The sequence below is a fragment of the Monodon monoceros genome, unplaced genomic scaffold (assembly GCF_005190385.1).
Source record: "Monodon monoceros isolate NGI ecotype Baffin Bay Population unplaced genomic scaffold, NGI_Narwhal_1 Super_Scaffold_20, whole genome shotgun sequence".
Classification (NCBI taxonomy): Eukaryota; Metazoa; Chordata; class Mammalia; order Artiodactyla; family Monodontidae; genus Monodon; species Monodon monoceros.
Genome location: NW_021703777.1, coordinates 10123507 through 10143760, shown reverse-complemented (window position 1 = coordinate 10143760; position 20254 = coordinate 10123507). Strand labels below are relative to the sequence as shown.

The window sequence follows — 20254 nt, the reverse complement described above, 5'->3', positions numbered from 1 at the left end:
CCTGATTTTATCCACATTTAACAGTAAAAGCACTGTATTTAGGAGAACAGAAATTCCTTAAAAGAAATATGATTTGTCTATGTGTCGTATCCAGTGAAATTTCATTGAGGTTTTTCTATGAGTTATAAGATCCCACTAGAGGCAGGAAGTTCACTTACAATCAGAAAGGAATATCAGTTATATAATCACATTTCACGCAGCATTCCACTAATCTCCCTTTTTAAACAACCTTGTTATTATCTATTATGATCAGCCCCCTCAATTTACATGCATGGTAAATAAATATACCAAAAATATATAAATATACCATAAAAATAAAAAATAAATATACCATAAATATACCAAAAACTTAATGTAACTGAAGTTTTTTATACAATTAATACCTATTTTCAAATATTTCACAACAATACAAGGAGTTTAGGTGCTGTTCATCTCTATTTCCTTCCGGAAGGTAATTTATATCTTAATCACTTCTTCTTAATTTATGTTTTATATGGCATGTAGTGTTCAAATCTGGCCTTCCTGTCTAGCAATGAGCCTTTTAATAATATTTACCACTTAGCTAAATAGCATATTAATGCCTGCTTCGATTTTCCATGCATATTCTAACTGTTGTCATGATCTCAAATGGTAAACAGACATTTTAATTGACGCTTCTTAAACCTTCTTATAAATATTTGGTAAGAGGCCCTAGTGTCACATCCGTCAACACCTACTGGGAACATCTGTCATTTGAACTAAGACAAATTGATTCATTTTAAGAGTAATCATTGTCATTCAGTCTTCATCAATCACAATATCATTAGAATGAAAAATTCTAAGAGGATGTTTTGAGTAAGAGTTTTCCAAATCCACACACTTCAATTTAACATAATCAGAAGTATATTATACATCTTTGTAACACATGCATGTAACAGAACACAGCAAATAGGAATCAGAAAGATACCTGTCACAATTCATAAGCAAGAGAGATCAGATCAGGAAGCTCTTAAGAAGGAATTACACTCTCGTTTACAGATCACTTACCACTGAGACTTGACAGAAGTGTCCACAACATAGTTCACCTAATTGTCTGATACTTCTCTGAAGTTTCTTACCACAGAATGTATTAGACTTTACAATCATGGGGAAAACTAAAGTGAGTGTTAGGCTGGATAGAAATATGCCCATGTAACCCAGTATTGCCCAGACAGGAAATGAAGTGGTTGTTTTGAATTTTAATAGTTGACTTTTACTTTCTATTCCTGGATTGGGGGTCTCAAGTGAAGACACTACCAGCCTATCATTAACTGGATGATCTTACCTCCTTCTCAATTATTCCACTAACCTCAGGGAGGAGGCCCAAATCAGGGTTGTCCCCTCTATACAGATGTATATGTGAAATTGTAGGCCATTAAAAATTTGACCTTCACACAAACCATAAAATACTTTCAAGAAAAGTTTTTTTAATTTAATATACATTATTGACATGTTCCTTACCCACAAGTGCATTTGTAATAAAAATAAAATAAGAGGAAATGAAAAACTAAGCAATAAAATTTAACAGCAACTCTTTTCAATAAAGGTCAGTCATTAGGCTTGTAAAAATAACATGAAAATCTACAAAATCTTAATCTAAAAAATGACTTTTGCTACCATTTAGCAACATCATCACATGGGTACATGGACTTAAGTCTCCCCTCTTTAGACACAGTTGCTCTTGGACTAGGATACAGGGGTGAGAAGCTGAGTAATACAACCCAAATTGAATGTCCTCAAAGGCACTGAATCAGCAGAAATAAATTGTGGCAGTCCTGCTTGGGTGTGAACTTTCACTTAGAAGGTGATGAGTTAAGTCTCTAAGTAGATCCATTTTAGTCCCATCTGAGAGAAAGTATTTACCCTCACAAAACCTGTAAATGGCTCTGAGGTCTTCCTTACACAGTACATAATTTTTCCCACTCTGCCTTTACTGATGACCACGTCCTTTTTACCTTGCTCTCCTACATCATGAAAAATCTCAAATATAGATAAATCTATCTATATTTCACGTTCTCCAGCTCTTTTGCCAGTGTGAGCCTACTGTCATGCATCCTTCAAAAAGAATAGATTCTTCTGGATGGAAGATAGCAAATAAGCAGAAAGACCCTAAATGACAGGTTTACAAGGAACTAAAATGTCAAATACTAAAAACACACAACTGAAAATTAAAAGAGCAAGGAAAGAAGGGGCAAACACCATGTATTAAATACAGAAGAAACATGTTTCTACAGAAAGCGAAGCCACAGATAGGGAGGAGGGTTACGTTTATTTTCTCATTTTATAAGACAAAGTATCTTCACTTTTGCCCCCAAATTATATAAATCTCACCAAAAATAAAATTACCTTTTGGGCAACGAGAAAATATTGATTTACTGAATTAAATATCCCACCATCCCCCTACACCCAACAACCTGAGTCACAGAGTAAAATAGAGCATTTACACATTTAGCCTGGAAAGAATTTTAATCAAGGTAAAGTTAAGCCTGTACATTAGAATTAGAAAATAATATACATCACATAAACGATATGGTATTATGTTTGGTACTATTAAAAGTTTCCCTTCCTTATAAAACATCTGGGATAATAATTAAAGGAAGTTTTAGAATCAGTAGTCTTACCAGGGCAACTTCATACCATCTAAAATTGCACACACGCCTAGTAGCATTTGCCAATTGTCTTGGATAGAAGAGTGAAGAATCCCAGATGACATAAAGTGTTTCTGTTGCTAGAATTATGCTAATTTCTCAATCAATCATTTTAAATATTGCATGTAACGTTTGCTTAAAAAAGCTTTTTCTGCCCTGTCTAGAGGGCCCTACTGCTATAAAAATCTATTTTAACAGAAACAACACTTGCCTAACCAGAGACCTGGTACTTTCTTCAGTTTCAGAGGAGCAGCACAAATAATACATTTACATAAATATGTATAAAATGTGGTTTGGCCAGAGTAAATGAGATGTATGTTATCATAAATCCTCTCAACACATCCCCGTTGTCATTAACATCCTCAGCATCAGTCAGCATCAACAAAATCACCGCAACACTGTAACCATTTTCTCTTCTTCCCACTCCCTCTCCCTTAGACTTTCTTACCTCTCTCCCTCCTTGTACTGACTCTGGTCTTTTCAGGTTCAAACCCTGAAAGAAAAAAAAAAAAAAAAGGAAATATGTATATATATATATATCTCAAAATAGATTATTGATGGCAAAGAGAAGTAACTAATAATTAGTACTAGTGCAAAGATTTTGAAGTGAAAAAGAATTCATTTAACAAAGAAGATCTGAATGTACATGAATATCTCACACATATGACAATAGCTATATCTGAGTAAGTCTCCAAAGGTGGTACCAATGCACTTTTTGCTAAATCCCAGGACCATAAGTAAAAATAACTGCAGCACTGGTGATTACGTAGGAAATATTCAGGATTTTTTCTCGTGAAAAGGACTTTCTTCATCTTCTATTATCATAACTGCTTTCTACACTAAAAGGAGAGCGATTCACCTTAAGTCCCCAGTAAACACTATGCATAATTAAATGGTAGAAGAGTTCATCTTTTTCTTAGCAGGCCTATTGCAAAATATGCTTGTGGCACAAGAGTCTGTCTGTCCATCTATCTATCTTCCCTGGAAATACTGCTACTGAGAAAGCAAAATAATGGGAAAAAAATTTTGCCCCCCTCTAAACATGATAAAAGTTTCAATTCCTGTTATTTTCCATACTGTAGTAGTTTTATATGTGGAAGGAACTGTATGAAAATTGCAATAAAATGTGATCTCACAGTACCCAATTCTTCCTTTTTACCTTCCTTCATTTTTGTTACCTTTTATTCTCTTTCCCTCTATCTCTTATCATGTCCTTTAATTACTTTACAATACATATTTATTGTATATGTACTGTGGGCCAGACACCATGCTAGATATTGGGGATATAAGTCATAAATAGTCCTCAAAGTTTAGGAGATCATTGACTAGACACACAAAAGTGAAGGTAAAACTTCAGGAGAATGACGTCAGGTATACAAAATTCTCTCTGAGCCTAAGATGAAAGAGGCTCATTCAGCCTGTGAATGGGCAAACACACAAAGGACCACAGAGGAGGATCACATGTAAACAGTGGTAAAGGCTGAAGAGGAAATGCAGAAGATGAGCAACATGCAGCAGTCGGAACACCTGACGACTCGATGTATGGTGACTGGACTTGTAGCAAACCATCAGCCGGGAACTCACTTCTAATACTGACTCCACCCAAGACCAGCTGAGCAAGGACATGTATTTTAACAAAATTGCCAGGTGATGAACATGCACGTTAGAGTTTGAGAAGCACTGCACTAAGAGGTCTAGGAAAGGCAAGTGGTTTAGTTGGCATATACTGTGAGTTGTGCAAAAAGGAGCAGTGGGGAAATAAGGCCCAAGAGTTGACCGAACTGTGAAGTCTTTCAAGACTAGGCGTTTCGGGCTTCCCTGGTGGCGCAGTGGTTGAGAGTCCGCCTGCCGATGCAGGGGACGCAGGTTCGTTCCCCCGTCTGGGAAGATCCCACATGCCGCGGAGCGGCTGGGCCCGTGAGCCGTGGCCGCTGAGCCTGCGCGTCCGGAGCCTGTGCTCCGCAACGGGAGAAGCCACAACAGTGAGAGGCCCGCGTACCGCAAAAATTAAGCAAATGCTTTCTTCGATAGCAGTCTTTGAAAACGGGGCGGGGGGTATAACATATCAAGGACAGACATATATGAGAACTTACATATTCTCATAATTTAGTCTAAACCTACATCTTATTTTCTATTTTTCCTAGAAACACTATCAGAAGAAAAATGGAAAGAATACAAATAAATATTGGGATTTATCTTTATCATAATTTTTTCATCTGCCTCTAAATTACGTGACAGAGCTTTAGAAACCTTAACAATTTTTCATATTATTATGAATAATTTTGACTTAAGTTAAAGTATTTTCCTATTTCTGATGAAAATCTAAATAGCACATAACCTTAAGAACATATTCTACATTATCACAATACATCGGGTAAGAAATTGACCTGTAAGACATACATACTAGACTTTATTGTGTTTCTAGCTTTATATTTTGGAATTTAAGAAAAGATTGTAACTGGTTTTGGTTGTCACATTAAGCTGCAGATTTAGAGTGTAATATAAGGAAAATATTCATAAGATAAAGGTTTTTTCATTTGGTGACAGCATTTATGCTTAAAAAGGCAAAAGATTATTAAGATCTGAAGAGAAACCAGAGTGTTAATGCTTAAAAGGTTTTCAAGTGGTTTTTAAATTTTTACCTCCTATATAAAACATTTCTTGAATTGTTTAGATGGAAACATATGAACAAAAATATTAACTGAGTCCACTTTATCTTTTTTTAAATTTTTATTTCATATTGGAGTATAGTCGATTAACAATGTTGCGTTAGTTTTGGGTGTACAGCAAAAGTGATTCAGTTATTCATATGCATATATCCATTCTTTTTAAAATTCTTTTCCCATTTAGGTTATTACAGAATATTGAGCAGAGTTCCCTGGGCTATACAGTAGGTCCTTGTTGGTTGTCTATTTTAAATATAGCAGGGTGTACATGTCGATCCCAAACTCCCAGTCTATCCCTTCCTGCCACTGTCTCCCCCTGGCAACAATACGTTCAGTCCACTTTGCTTTAAAAAATAGACTATTACTCTGCTGACTCTAGAAAAGTCTCTAGAATCAACCTGGCAAACAGTTATTCTTGTAAATAAATGGCAGCCTGATTTCTGAGTTTAGAAAATTATCTACATTTACAGGATACATCTTGAAGAGCCTAAATTTCACATGAAATAAGATACAAAACAAAATCTTAGAACATTTCTTAAACCTGGCAGTGTAGGCTAAAAAATTCTACAGTGGCATTCCTGCTCATAACTTTTAGGACTTGGGAAACTGTAATGATGTGCTTCCGAATTTAGACAGATGTGGGCTTAAATCTTCAGTTTGTAACCTTCTTTTGTGTTCTCTCTAACAAATTACATAACATTTCTCAACCTCATCATTTTTTTAGTTGAAAACTAATAATAAATATAGTAACTATGTCATGTGGTTGCTATGAAGATTAAATTAGATAATATGTGTATAGCACTTAGCAAAGGGTCAGACACAGCATATCCCAAAACAGTAATTGTTATCGCCTCTTCGTATTCTAATTTTTATTATCATTATTATACTTATATAGCACACCTAAATATAAATTTGAGCAAATATCCTGATACTGTGCCTTTCATTTGAAGGATGCAAACTATCATGCTTTGCTTTAACTCCTTGACATATTTATACTTGTAATGGTGTTTTGAACTTCTCGTCTGTTAATTCTATCATCTGTCATTTCCAGGTCTGTTTTTATTGACTTAATTATTTTCTGGTTATGAGTCACATTTTCCTATGCTTTCTTATGTCCAGTAATGTTTTCATTCATTGCCAGATATTGTGATTTTTATTCTGTGTAGTGCTAGATTTTGTTTATTCCCTTAGAAGGGGTTAGGATTGTTTCTGGCAGATGGTTAAGTTACTTGTGGGTCAGACTAACCCCTCCAAGGCTTGCTTTAAAAACATTTTTAGGATGAGACTAGAGTAGTCTTTAGAGTTATTTATCTCTATTACTAAAGCTTGACCCTTTTGTGCTCTCTGCTGAATATTCCAAGTATTCAGTGAGGGTTCACTACTCTGGCTGATGGGAATTCAAAAGACTCCCAGACCTGTGAAAGCTCTGGGAATTCTACTTAAAGTTCTCTTGTAATTATTCTTTTCCAGCACTTATTCTTTGCCTAGCCTTATCAAATTTCACTCTACATATGTGAAGACTGTTATTGAAATAAAATTCTCAGAGTAACACCTATGCAGATTTCTAGAGTTCTTCTCTGTATGTTTCCCTCCTTTCTGGTAATCAATCTTACAAATCGAAGCTGCCTTGTTCTCTCCAAACTCAGATCTTTGTCTCCTCAACTACAAAATTTGAAGACCCTGTAGTTCTGACTGGGCTGTCCCTCCATGTACCATGGTCCAAAAACTGCCTCCAGGCAGAAATCCGGGTATTGCAAGACCCTCTCTGTTTTCCTTTTCACAGGTATTATGGCGCTTCCCTGTCTGTTTTTTAATGTGTGAGAGTTGTTTTATATGTTTTGCCTAGTCTTCTAACTATTGAATATTACAGTAGGAGGGTAAGTCTTATAACTAGTATTCTTTCATGAATAGAAGCAGAACTCAAGGTAAATATTTTAAGCTTATTTTTTCAAAGGAGAAAGTTGAAGCTTACAAAATTTAAATTATGTGGTCTGAGTACCAGAGCTAGTGAGTACAAAAGCAAAATTTAAACCAATATATTAAGAGCCTAGATACCAAGTTCATTTATTCATTCCTTGGTCAAGTTTCTTTAAGTTCACACCAGTCAAAATCTTTAATGTCTTACATACTTATGAACACAAATTTGTCATAACATGCAACTCATGCCTGAGTCACGATGATTCTTCAAGGCAACACAGTGATTAAGAGGAGAACTTTAAGAAGAAACACACCTGTGTGGATGGAATAGGAGCTGGGCAGTCAGCATGCCAGCACAGATATGATATACTTTATAAACTTGGTCATAATTTAGGAACCAAATTATTGAAACACCAATCTTGAGGTTGAAGAACTGAGTCAGAGAATCTGACGGCAAGAATTTGGGACCCATATGGGCAGAGGATAATGAGCTAAGAGGATTTCCATATGCTAACAGGGCCTCAGGCAAGAAGGTGTTTCAATGGAGAAGTCAAATGGTCTACTGTATAATAAGATTCACTAAGAATTCTTGAGGTATAAAGCCCTAACTAATGGCAGGAATTAGTACGAATCCTAGAGTAACATTAAACCTTCAAGTTGGAAGTTCAGGTGGCTTGAGTGGGGAAAGCTGTTAAGGGTGAAATATCAACTTAACTTCCAGCTTCTGCTAGGAAAACTACAGCAATCTTGAGTTTTGCTGTCTCTTAGTGATAGTAAATGGGTCAAATTACTTGGAAAGATCAAATCATATTACCATCCTAATTAAACAAGCAATAACATTTACTACAGAAATTTTTCAAAAGAAATATTAATCTCAAGGAAACAAAGCCCCTTTTCAGCCCCTTACACATATACTACACAATTTTCTCATTTTAAAATTAAAAAGTACTTGGAATTTTCCAATTTTGTGTAACCTCCACTAAAGCATATATTGAAATAATTCAGAAAGAAATGAATGTTTTAATTCTATTCACTGAGACAATCTGACTCTTAGAAAGACTTGAAGTAGACAAGGAACAGTAAAATTACTACGTCCATATAAATACATCTGTGCACTGGTTGACTCTTAAAATTAATACAAGATTTATAAAATTTTAATTGGTATAAAAACCCACTTCACTACTCTTAAACACAAATACAATATTTATTCATCATATCTTCAGAAAATCATATCTGAAAGTACCCAAGGAATACAGTTGAGGAAAATGTATTTCCTTTATTACACATATATTGTCACTAGAGAGTATAAACTCTCTGTGTTGATCAAAATTAAGCCCATGAAACCTAACCAAAATGTTATAAATTGTAGGAAGAAAAAATTACCCCAAAGCAAATATTCTGCAATGTGCTAAATTAAGATAATTTAGTAAGCCTTAAAGGGAAAAATCTATTAACTGAATAAAATTGAATTTTCTACCAAAATCTCTCTTGCAGAACAGGATTCAGACATCTGTGTGAACACCCCCAGTAACTATGCTAGGGTATGAGGTCATCTCTGTCTAAAGTATACATAGGGGGGAGATCTCCTTTGTAATGATTACAAATTCTTCCCCAATTGCTATCATGTCATAAAGATTTTCCCTGCTTCCCTATAAACAAAAAGTGAGAAATATAGTATCCAGTACCCCTAGATTTGGTTGCTTTATTTTCCCAATATGGACCACTATAGAATGAGCAGATAGAATAGATATTTCATTTCTAGCACTCTGGAGATTTCATTGTGATAATTTTCTTAACTGTAGAAGGTAGTTATGATTTAACTAGAAAAAAACAAAATTAATTTTTAAAAGACCTCAAATAACTGTATGGCTTTTACATTTAGCTTCAACTTTGGAGAACTAGAAAGAACTAGAAGGAAGTTTAAATAACATGTAGTTCAATCTCTTCATTTGACAGATGAGGGGGTTCGCAGCAGGGAACTTAACTTACAAGTGGCAGACTTGGGGCTTGAACTCTGGTCATTGGGTCCCAAATCTAGGACTAATTATTACCATAGTTATAAAAATAACTAGTATTTCGGGGGCGATCTCTGTGTGTCAAGCACTGCTCCAAGTGTCTTCCCTGCATTAATTCCTTATGATAATTCATGTTATTGCAGCTATGGTATACGGCCCCCAAAAGAATGGCAAGAATGTTGTTAAACATTTCTGGCCTTCCTGCTTCTTACCACTACATTTCTTCTTAAACAATGGTATCATTTTGGGAAGAAAAGCACAGTCTTGAAAGATGAGAACAATGTTCAACTCTGGGTTTTGGTCCACCTATAAAGAAAATGATGGGGGAGCGGAAGGATATAGAGGGCTGTACTGGATGATCCCTGTAGAGCTTTAAAATCTAATATCTGTGCTATGTTTTAATTTTTAAGACAAGCAATCTGGTTCTCTTACAGGTTCTTGCTATGCATTTTTCTATCTTGCACGGCTTCGTGGTGAGGCTGATGAAACTATTCAAGAAGTTAAGAAATCCCAATGAGTTTGAAAACAGCCTGATAAACCTATTGTCAACCTTGCTCGGTTCCTAAATCCTGGTTTCCTTAATTTGGATATCTACTTTTTCATCTATCAGCTTGCTGCACAGACTTTAAATTCAGTGTCAAGTTTCAGTTATATTGCTGATAAAAAATCTTTAGTTGTATATATGGATTTCTAACCTTAGCCGTATCTAGGATTGATTTTGTAAGTGATAGTATTGAGATGTGTGACTAGTTATAGGTTTACAGAATAGACTCATATACTCAGAAACTTTCCCAAGGCTGCTGAATCTACTTAAAAACTCCAAGAATTCACTCTTATGTATAATTTCCAGTCTTCCTTTAAAGTTAATGAACATAGTTTAAATATTCATTGTCTCATCTCTTTTTTAGCCATTATATTGGAAAAACTTTTTTTCTTATACTGAAATTATGTCACAGAGAGATTTGTATTCGCCTGTTTGAAAATTCTACAGTTCATCAGGATTTGAGCCAAAATCCATCCAAAGACAAAAACAAGAGCCAAATGTAAAAACTTATCAAACTCTGTTTTTCTTTTTGAAGTTAGTCATTCTAGTCATCTTTGATACTCTATACCATAATATCTGTAATCTATTCACTGGAAACTTTGAATTGCTCTTCATTTCTCTTTTTAAAAACCAAGATATGTCATTGTTTTCAGGGACTCCACCATTCTTCTGACATTTTAAAAATGGAAAATCATCCCATATTTGTAAAATAAATGTTGTAACTATATCACAGGATACTTTTAAATGTACACATATACATATTACAAAAATGGTATACATTTGTTGAATTTTTACTAGATGACAGGCATTATGCTGAGCACTTTAAATGACTTATTTTTTAATTCCTCACAATTATGTTGCAGATGTCACTACTAATTCCTATTTTGGGCATCGGGTCATTGAGGCAGAGAGGTTAATTAACTTGCCCAAAGAGACACAGCTAGAAGGAGGTGGAGTTAATTATTGAACCCAGAGTATCTGATTACAGAGCTCCTTTTGCAACCACTACACATAGTACCTTCAAAAAGTAACTATTACTTTATGTCTTGTGTGTATGAGATGAATATCTAATATGAATTAGATCAATGTGTTTAATAAATGAATGAGTAACCCATTAGTTGAGTAAACCTAATCCAGAATTATATTAAAGTTCACCTAAACCAAGTTGTTTTTACATATTGAAGAAGTAAATGCAAGATAAATTCTTGGTTTTGAATTCATTTAGGATTTGGAAATAACTGTGAGAAAAAAGTTAAAGTATATGAGATTGGATTCCCGAGTTCCTAATTTCTTGGAAAGAAATGTAAATTTCAACTGAAATATTTCCTGGGACAGACAAGGATTAAAAGAAAATTAATGTAACTATGTGGGCACAAATAACATTTCATAGAGTTTGTCTGTGATTATCACTGCTCTAGGCTATCTTAAATATTAAACAAGTATAGTACCTCTACACCTCCAGTTTTCTAGAAGTTCTCATCTTGGTATACTGCATAAGTTAAATTTCTTCTGCTCCAGGGACTTGGGTTCTCATTTTTTATGAGCTTATATACAATGAAATTTGCCCTGAAACTAGAATATTCCCACTATTTCTGATGTTCATAGCTGGGTGGTCATTTGTGATGAAGGTGTCTTTTCATTTCCAATATGTGACTAATCAACAACATAGAATTTCTACTATGCTTTTAGGTAATATTATTTCTGACAACCTCCATCTTTTATTCTAATTCTTAAATAGAAAGTGAAAGACATAGTTTCAGAAAATAAGTAATCCCAAATATTGCCAATGAAAGGTGTATTGCTTTAGAATCCCCTAGTGGTGGTAAACATCAGGCCAACTGTGAATTTAAACAGATATGGACAGAATTAGCACCTAATGTGTGGGATGCGGCATCGTGAAATATTTGAAAATTTATCCCTTGATTAGGCTAAGCTAATTGAATCATTAATCTGTCTAGTAAGCTGTCTTTTATATTCTTACTACAGAACATAAAAAGACAGAATGTACTAAAGTAGTTCAAGAGAGAGGACTAATAGACAGAATATGTTTATCTATCAATCTATCTGCCTATAACTTCTGGCTCCACCTCTTTCTAAATCCAAATCCACCCAATCACTCTTTTTTTTTTTTTTTTTTTTTTTGTGGTACGCGGGCCTTTCACTGCTGTGTCCCCTCCCGTTGCAGAGCACAGGCTCCGGACGCGCAGGCTCAGCGGCCATGGCTCACGGGAGCAGCCGCTCCGCGGCATGTGGGATCTTCCCGGGCCAGGGCACGAACCCGCGTCCCCTGCATCGGCAGGTGGACTCTCAACCACTGCGCCATCAGGGAAGCCCTCCCATCACTCTTTTACAGAATCTGGTCCTCTTGATAGTCCCTGTCCACATCAAACATTCTTCTAACATAGACTTTTGGACCAGGTGCTCATCCCAGCGGGAACTCTCTCTAGATATCTGCATGTCCAAATCCCACAGTTACTCAAGTTATTGCTTACATCCTACCTTCTCAGTGAGGTATACTTTATCCTCCTATTTAATATTATAGTCTACTGCCTACTTCACTTCCAGGGACACTTACAATCTTTTAATATACTGTATACATTTATTATTATAGTATATTATATATCTTTCCACATTAGTATTTAAGGGCTAAAAAGACAAGGTTCAGATCTTTGCTGCTATGCTTTCTAAATTACCCCAATTGTTCAAACAGTGCCTGGAGCATGGTAAGTGCTAAGTAAGTATTTAAATGTTTGTTGAATAAGTGCAAATAGTGCATTAGATTCCTGCTTCCATTTACATGGCAAGAATATATTTAAATAGTTTTTTCCTCCACTATCAGATTTTGGGTGCAGAGAGTAATAACAGAGTTCAACTTATTTGTACCAGATTAAGATCTGAATGGAGATATTTTTAACTACTTCCTTTGATCCTTGTGTTACCAAATTTTTGCCTGGGCATATTTTGAGGCACTTTTAAAAAAAGTCGAGCAATAAATGTCCATCAACAGAGGAATAAAGAAGATGTGGTACATATATACAATGGAATATTATTCAGCCATAAAAAAGAACGAAATAATGCCATTTGCAGCAACATGGATGGATCTAGAGATTATTACACTAAGTGAAGTCAGAGAAAGACAAATATTATATAATATCACTCATATGTGGAATCTAATTTTAAAAAATGATACAAATGAACTTATTTACAAAAAAGAAATAGACTCACAGATTTCAAAAACAAACCTATAGTTACCAAAGGGGAAATGTGGGGAGGAAGGATAAATTAGGAGCTTGGGATAACATACACACACTACTATACATAAAATAGATAACCAACAAGGACCTACTGTATAGCACAGGGAACTATACTCAATATTGTCTAATAACCTATATGGGCAAAGTATCTGAAAGAATCTGAAAAGAATGAATATATATATTTGTATAACTGAATCAATTTGCTGTATACCTGAAACTAACACAAAATTGCAAATCAACTATACTCCAATGAAATAAAAAGTCAAGCGAGCAATTAGGAGTTAATTAGTAGTAGGATATCCACTTGCATTTTTTGTCTTTCAAAAGCAACAAAATGAGTTAAGTGTTTCTCTTATTAATTACTTGCCTTTTAAATATGTCTATTAATTTGAGTACTGTGGCTTTCATACATTTTAAGAGGAATAGGTTGTATCTTTTATTATTTGTTTGTTTTAGCTAAGCAAAAAAATGTTCTAGAAACACCTTAAGACTCCTAATTCCCAAGGTTTCTAGGTACAGGAACATTTGTGTGCATGTTTTGATTATATAGGGAAAATAATTATTTTAGCTATTAAAATAATTTGAAACCAAATCATCCATCATCCTTTTATTCTCTAGTAGTCATACAAAGGCTATTTCTTTACCACTGATGCAGCTCATAAAAAGCTTTCTTCAACTCAATCTTTCAGGAGGAAACTCTCTCTTTCAGGAGAGTTTGAGATTTCAGGTACAGTTACGTTTAAATGCTATATATTCTAAACTTGCCATCTTATTAATGAATAGTTTTTCTTATTCTTCTTTCCCTTTCACTCTCTTTAGCTATGCCATTTCTTACAAGGAACCTTCTAAAAGAACTATCCCATCTCCCCTCCCCCCAAGCCTGGTGCTAACACATTTGTTCACCCACACTTACACACAAAGAGATCTGGGTAATGTCAGGCATTTTAGCAAAAGAAGTTTAAAGGACTCTTGAATACATTGGATTTGAGGGATTAAAAGGACCACCATCCTTATAATGAATACCATTAATTCATATAGTTAAAAGAATCTGCCCAAAGATACCTAATTAAATATTATGGGTACAGGTTTTCCACTTTAAGTGCCACCCTTCCACAAGAATTATCTAAAGCACATAACTGATACATTTTCAAAGATAGCTCATTATCTTTCCCAAAGCTTTCTTTGAATCTTTATTGCTAATGATGTCTTGCAGATGACATTTAGAGTTGCTATTTATAACAACCAACAAAAATGCTCAAATGCTTTTGGGAGCTTTTCACTATTAATCTAAACTTTTCAGCCAAAAATTCTTTGAACTCATGAAGATCTTCAATCACTTGAGCCTACCACTTTCTCATTCAGTTTCCCTCTAATTTCCTTCTTTTTCAGCATAGCATCCAAGGAACATGGTTATCATCAGGCTGATACACAAACCTTTCAACTTTTTGGATCCTTTCTTTCTCTGTTGTACTTCCCTAGCAAAGCTAAACTCTGATATCATCTTTATAAGGTATAACTGCACCTAATAACTAACTATGTGTTGCTGGAGAAAAACAGAGTGTTGTGTTTAAATTTATGATCACAAATTCGAAATTTGCTCTCAGCATTTTCTGAAAATCTGAATCTTTACTGCTGTCAACATTTTATACCAGCTGTTACCTTCTTGTAATCATCTCCACCCACAATCTTCATACATTTATAGGGTTACCTTCTTGCCACTACTATATTTAAAAATAAATAACCAACAAGGATCTATTCTATAGCACAGGAAACACTGCTCAATATTCTGCAATAACCTAAATGGGAAAATAATTTGAAAAAGATACATATATATGTATAACTGAATCACTTTGCTGTACACCTGAAACTAACACAACACTGTTAATCAACTATGCTCCAACATAAAATAAAAATGTTTAAAAATAAATAAATAAATAAAATGTTCATTTACTCTTTTTTTGTAAATATGGTATTAACATATAGACACTAATATTTGCAATTCAAATTCATTCAGAAAAAAATTAATTGAATAAATTCACTTGTTCTTTTTTCTCACTGACCTTGGGATATTACTTAAACCTCAGAGATCACATTTCTTTTTCAGGAAAATTAGGAAATTGGACTAGTCCTAAATATCTCTTTTTAGCTCTAAAACACTGAAATTTTCTGTTCTTTTAGAAAATTGTTTTAAATCTCTCAATTTTAATATTTGAGCTTTGTTATCTAATCAGTTTCAACTCAAGAATTTTATCAATAATTGTGGCCTCTGCCTGTCTCAGTGCTTTTCTTTAAAAATCTCCCTCAACTGTTCTAAGAGCTCTTCAAAATATTAAACAAGTAACCAGTGCCAGCATAAGTGCATTTTTTAAACTTTGCTGTATTAATTTATATTTTTAATAATTACTACCTTGTAAATTGGCATAGTTTCCAGCATATCCATTTTGTTTCCACTTTTAAACATAGTATTCATAATGTACAACTCTATACTGTCTGAACAACTCTACTGAAGACTCAGTATTAAACAAATAAATCAGATTGTGTCAACATCCATTGCTGGAAATCTTAGTTTATTACATGGGCTTATTTCTGTCATTATTAATTTCTAGGAACAGCTAAACAGACCAGAAAAATAAATGTGTAGTCTCAGACAGCAAGTCAGAAAATCACCATCGCTTAAATTTTCACCTGACAGATCAACATTCCATAGTGTAATTTAATGTCTTCTCAAACCCAAAGACCTACCTGAAAATAAAATGACAATTTCCATTTCCCTATAGTATCTATTCTAATTTAACTGCATTTTCATCATGAATTTCTGGAAATTGGATCTCGCTTAGAAATCTATAAACATTAGGAAGACAATGTTACAACTATTTGGGATATATTTTTATACTCTCAATCTGATAAAATAACAACTTTCAAAAGTCAGGTGATGCTTTAAATATATAAATTGCAATCATCAGATTTCTATTCGAACTAGTCCAGTGATTTATTATAGTAAAAAGAAGCTAATTAAATAAATTCTATGGCTACATTTGGCAAGTATTAGCCAGGATGTACCAGTTGGGAAGATGAAGTCTGAAATTAAATACTGTATATTAACTCTAATGATACTGTTCTCCCATTTATTCAGCTTGAAAGTGTAGCCAGGGAAGTGTTAGCCTCTGTTCCTCATGAGATAGCAGTTTGACCAGGGGAAGGTCTGGAGTTATTTGTATGACAGAGAACTGGTCAGAAATGGTATTTTTTAGTCTTAAGGACTTCAAACCAGTGTTTAGCTTTTCCAATCAGGAATGTGAAAACCTGTAAGAGACTCTGAAACACCTTAGGGTCTCCCTTCCTACCCACCCTGCCCCACCATCACCAAGGGTGCAGTTTACCTTAAAGAGAGAGGAGAAACAACGTCTTAGTGCAGCAATGTTTGTCCTCACATATGCTATCCATCTGCTGATGGCCATTTAACCCACTGACCACTCACTTTTATTTTCTGGCTTATTTATTCACCCAACAAATATTGTTCTGAGTGCCTACTATGTGCCAGGTCCTAGTCTATGCATTGGGCCAAGAGAGGCCAATATATTTGGTATATTTCTTTTGGTGCTTACCTTAAACTATATTATAGATACGTAATTTATATAAAGATTTATGGAATGTTGCCACTGGGGAAAAAAAAAGCTTAAGAAATCATTTAGCCCTTTTTCCTTATTTTATTAATATTTGTGAGGAAACTGAGACCAGCCTATAGATAGGGAATATGACTGCCCAAGATTACACAGTTAGTGACCATAGTATATATGATGCCAGTATCTAGATATCTACCTCTCTAGATATCTCTAAAGATAATTACCTATGGACCTCTGTTTTTTAAAATGTTCCTAGCCTCTTATCCTCTCACTACGTTCTGTTTATTATTTTACTGTGTGACCTGGTTGAGAAAGTTATACTTTTCAGTTTGCCCTTTTCTGAGTCACCTTCAATTTCAGGTTCTTTAATTGTTACCTGACACCATAGGAACAATCTTGGCTGCAAAGGAGGCCAGGTGAATCCCCAAGGTTTACTGCACTGTGCTTCATTTCTCTTCTGTTACTAACTGTGAGACCATTTGGCAACAGTTGACTCAGAGCCTTAAGATAATTAGTTCTTCCTCAGAGTGGCATGACTTTTAAGGAGGGAAGTATGCAACATTTGTTCCAAAACCCAAATCTATCATTTGTAGAATGTGACCCATTTTGGTGGCTCTTTGATATTTTAGAAAATAGTTTACACGAATAATGTCCTCAATAATGTGGTCTCCTTACATCTTATTTCTGAATTATTTCTAATACCATTCAAAGCACATCTTGTCCCAATTGAAGGGAAACAAAGAAACAAAAAAACTGGATGGGAAAATATAAAATACTACAAAACAAATAAAAGATAATTTTAAAGTAAATGAATAATGTTTAATACAGTAATTACACACTTTATATATTTTAGTTTTTATAGATATAAGTAAACTTAGCACCTAATATTTAGAATAAATCACTACATTTTGAACCTTAACATTTTAACTCAGTCATATTAATGTAGGAAGCCATATTTAACTATGAGTTCTAAAAAGATGAATATAAAACTTTCAGTATAACTGGGTAAGGAATTATTTACAATTGCTACACATTTTGTATATCAGATAATAATCTAAGCTCAATGAAGTTGAAATCTTCATTAAATGTAGTATAATTCCTCAAGAAATTTGCTTAAACATAGAACAATCAGGTCTTCCTAAACTTTTTAAATTGTTCTTCATTGCATACATAATAAGTCAAAAATCAGATTTATATGGACATCAAAAAATAAAGAAGTTGTGATATCGTGATTAATAATAAGAAATATATATATTTTGGTCTTCACAGTTTTTGGCACACAGCTTTTTTTTTTAAACATCTTTGTTGGAGTATAGTTACTTTACAATGGTGTGTTAGTTTCTGCTATACAACAAAGTGTATCAGGTATATGTATACATATATCCCCATATCCCTTCCCTCTTGCGTCTCCCTCCCCCCGCTCCCTATCCCATTCCTCTAGGTGATCACAAAGCACCAAGCTGATCTCCCTGTGCCATGCGGCTGCTTCCCACTAGCTATCTATTTTACATTTGGTAGTGTATATATGTCAATGCCACTCTCTCACTTCATCCCAGCTTACCCTTCCCCCTCCCAGTGTCCTTAAGTCCATTCTCTACATCTGCATCTTTATTCCTGACCTGCCCCTATGTTTTTCAGAACCTTCTTTTTTTTTTTTTTTTTTTAGATTCCATATATATGTGCTAGCATACGGTATTTGTTTTTCTCTTTCTGACTCACTTCACTCTGTATGACAGTCTCTAGGTCCATCCACCTCACTACAAATAACTCAGTTTGATTCCTTTTTATGGCTGAGTAATATTCCATTGTATATATGTGCCACATCTTCTTTATCCATTCATCTGTTGATGGACACTTAGGTTGCTTCCATGTCCTGGCTATTGTAAATAGAGCTGCAATGAACATTTTGGTACATGACTCTTTTTTGAATTAAAGTTTTCTCAGGGTATATGCCCAGTACTGGGATTGCTGGGTCGTATGGAAGTTGCTAAAAAACTAAAAATAGAACTACTGTTCTCCATGGTGGCTGTATCAATCTACATTCCCACCAACAGTGCAAAAGGGGGATCCCTTTTCTCCACACCGTCTCCAGCATTTATTGTTTGTAGATTTTTTGATGATGGCCATTCTGACCGGTGTGAGATGATATCTCATTGTAGTTTTGATCTGCATTTCTCTAATGGTTAGTGATGTTGAGTATCCTTTCATGTGTTCATTGGCAATGTGTATATCTTCTATGGAGAAATGGCTATTTAGGTCTTCTGCCCATTTTTTGATTGGGTTGTTTATTTTTTGGATATTGAGCTGCATGTATATTTTGGAGATTAATCCTTTGTCACTGTTTTGTTTGCAAATATTTTCTCCCATTCTGAGGGTTGTCTTTTCGTCTTATTTATGGTTTCCTTTTCTGTGCAAAAGCTTTTAAGTTTCATTAGGACCCATTTGTTTATTATCGTTTTTATTTCCCTTTCTCTAGGAGGTGGGTGAAAAGGATCTTGCTGTGATTTATGTCATAGAGTGTTCTGCCTATGTTTCCCTCTAAGAGTTTTATAGCGTCTGGTACTACATTTAGGTCTTTAATCCATTTGGAGTTAATTTTTGTGTATGGTGTTAGGGAATGTTCTAATTTCATTCTTTTACATGCAGCTGTCCAGTTTTCACAGCACCACTTACTGAAGAGGCTGTCTTCTTTTCACTGCATATTCTTGCCTCCTTTATTAAAGATAAGGTGACCATATGTGCATGGGTTTATCTCTGGGCTTTCTATCCTGTTCCATTGATCTATATTTCTGTTTTTGTGCCAGTACCATACTGTCTTGATTACTGTAGCTTTGTAGTACATTTTGAAGTCAGGGAGCCTGATTCCTCCATCCCCATTTTTCTTTCTCAAGATTGCTTTGGCTATTCAGGGTCTTTTGTGTTTCCATACAAACTGAAGTTTTTTGTTCTAGTTCTGTGAAAAATGCCATCGGTAGTTTGATAGGGATTGCACTGAATCTGTAAATTGCTTCGGGTAGTATAGTCATTTTCACAATGTTTATTCTTCCAAACCAAGAACATGGTATATCTCTCCATCTGTGTGTATCATCTTTGACTTCTTTCATCAGTGTCTTATAGTTTTCTGCATAGATGTATTTTGTCTCCTTAGGTAGGTTTATTCCTAGGTATTTTATTCTGTTCGTTGCAATGGCAAATGGGACTGTTCCCTTAATTTCTCTTCCAGATTTTTCATCATTGGTGTATAGGAATGCAAGAGATTTCTGTGCATTAACTTTGTATCCTTCTACTTTACCATATTCATTGGTTAGCTCTAGAAGTTTTCTGGTAGCATATTTAAGATTCTCTATGTATAGTATCATGTCATCTGCAGTGACAGTTTTACCTCTTCTTTTCCAATTTGGATTCATTTCTTTTTCATCTCTGATTGCTGTGGCTAAAACTTCCAAAAGTATGTTGAATAAGAGCGGTGAGAGTGGGCAACCTTGTCTTGTTCCTGATCTTAGTGGAAATGGTTTCAGTTTTTCACCATTGAGAATGATGTTGGCTGTGGGTTTGTCATATATGGCCTT

General features: G+C 34.7%; 1 protein-coding gene across 5 annotated transcripts in view; it reads right to left on the bottom strand.

Annotated features, from left to right (window-relative positions):
• The window catches only part of CCSER1 (coiled-coil serine rich protein 1), a 1246259-nt gene that overhangs the window by 404523 nt on the left and 821482 nt on the right, over nt 1-20254 (bottom strand). For all 5 annotated transcript variants that reach the window (XM_029234577.1, XM_029234578.1, XM_029234579.1 and 2 more), the window contains one exon: nt 3115-3159. In XM_029234577.1, the coding sequence (XP_029090410.1) occupies nt 3115-3159 (45 nt within the window). The remainder of the gene's footprint in view (nt 1-3114; nt 3160-20254) is intronic.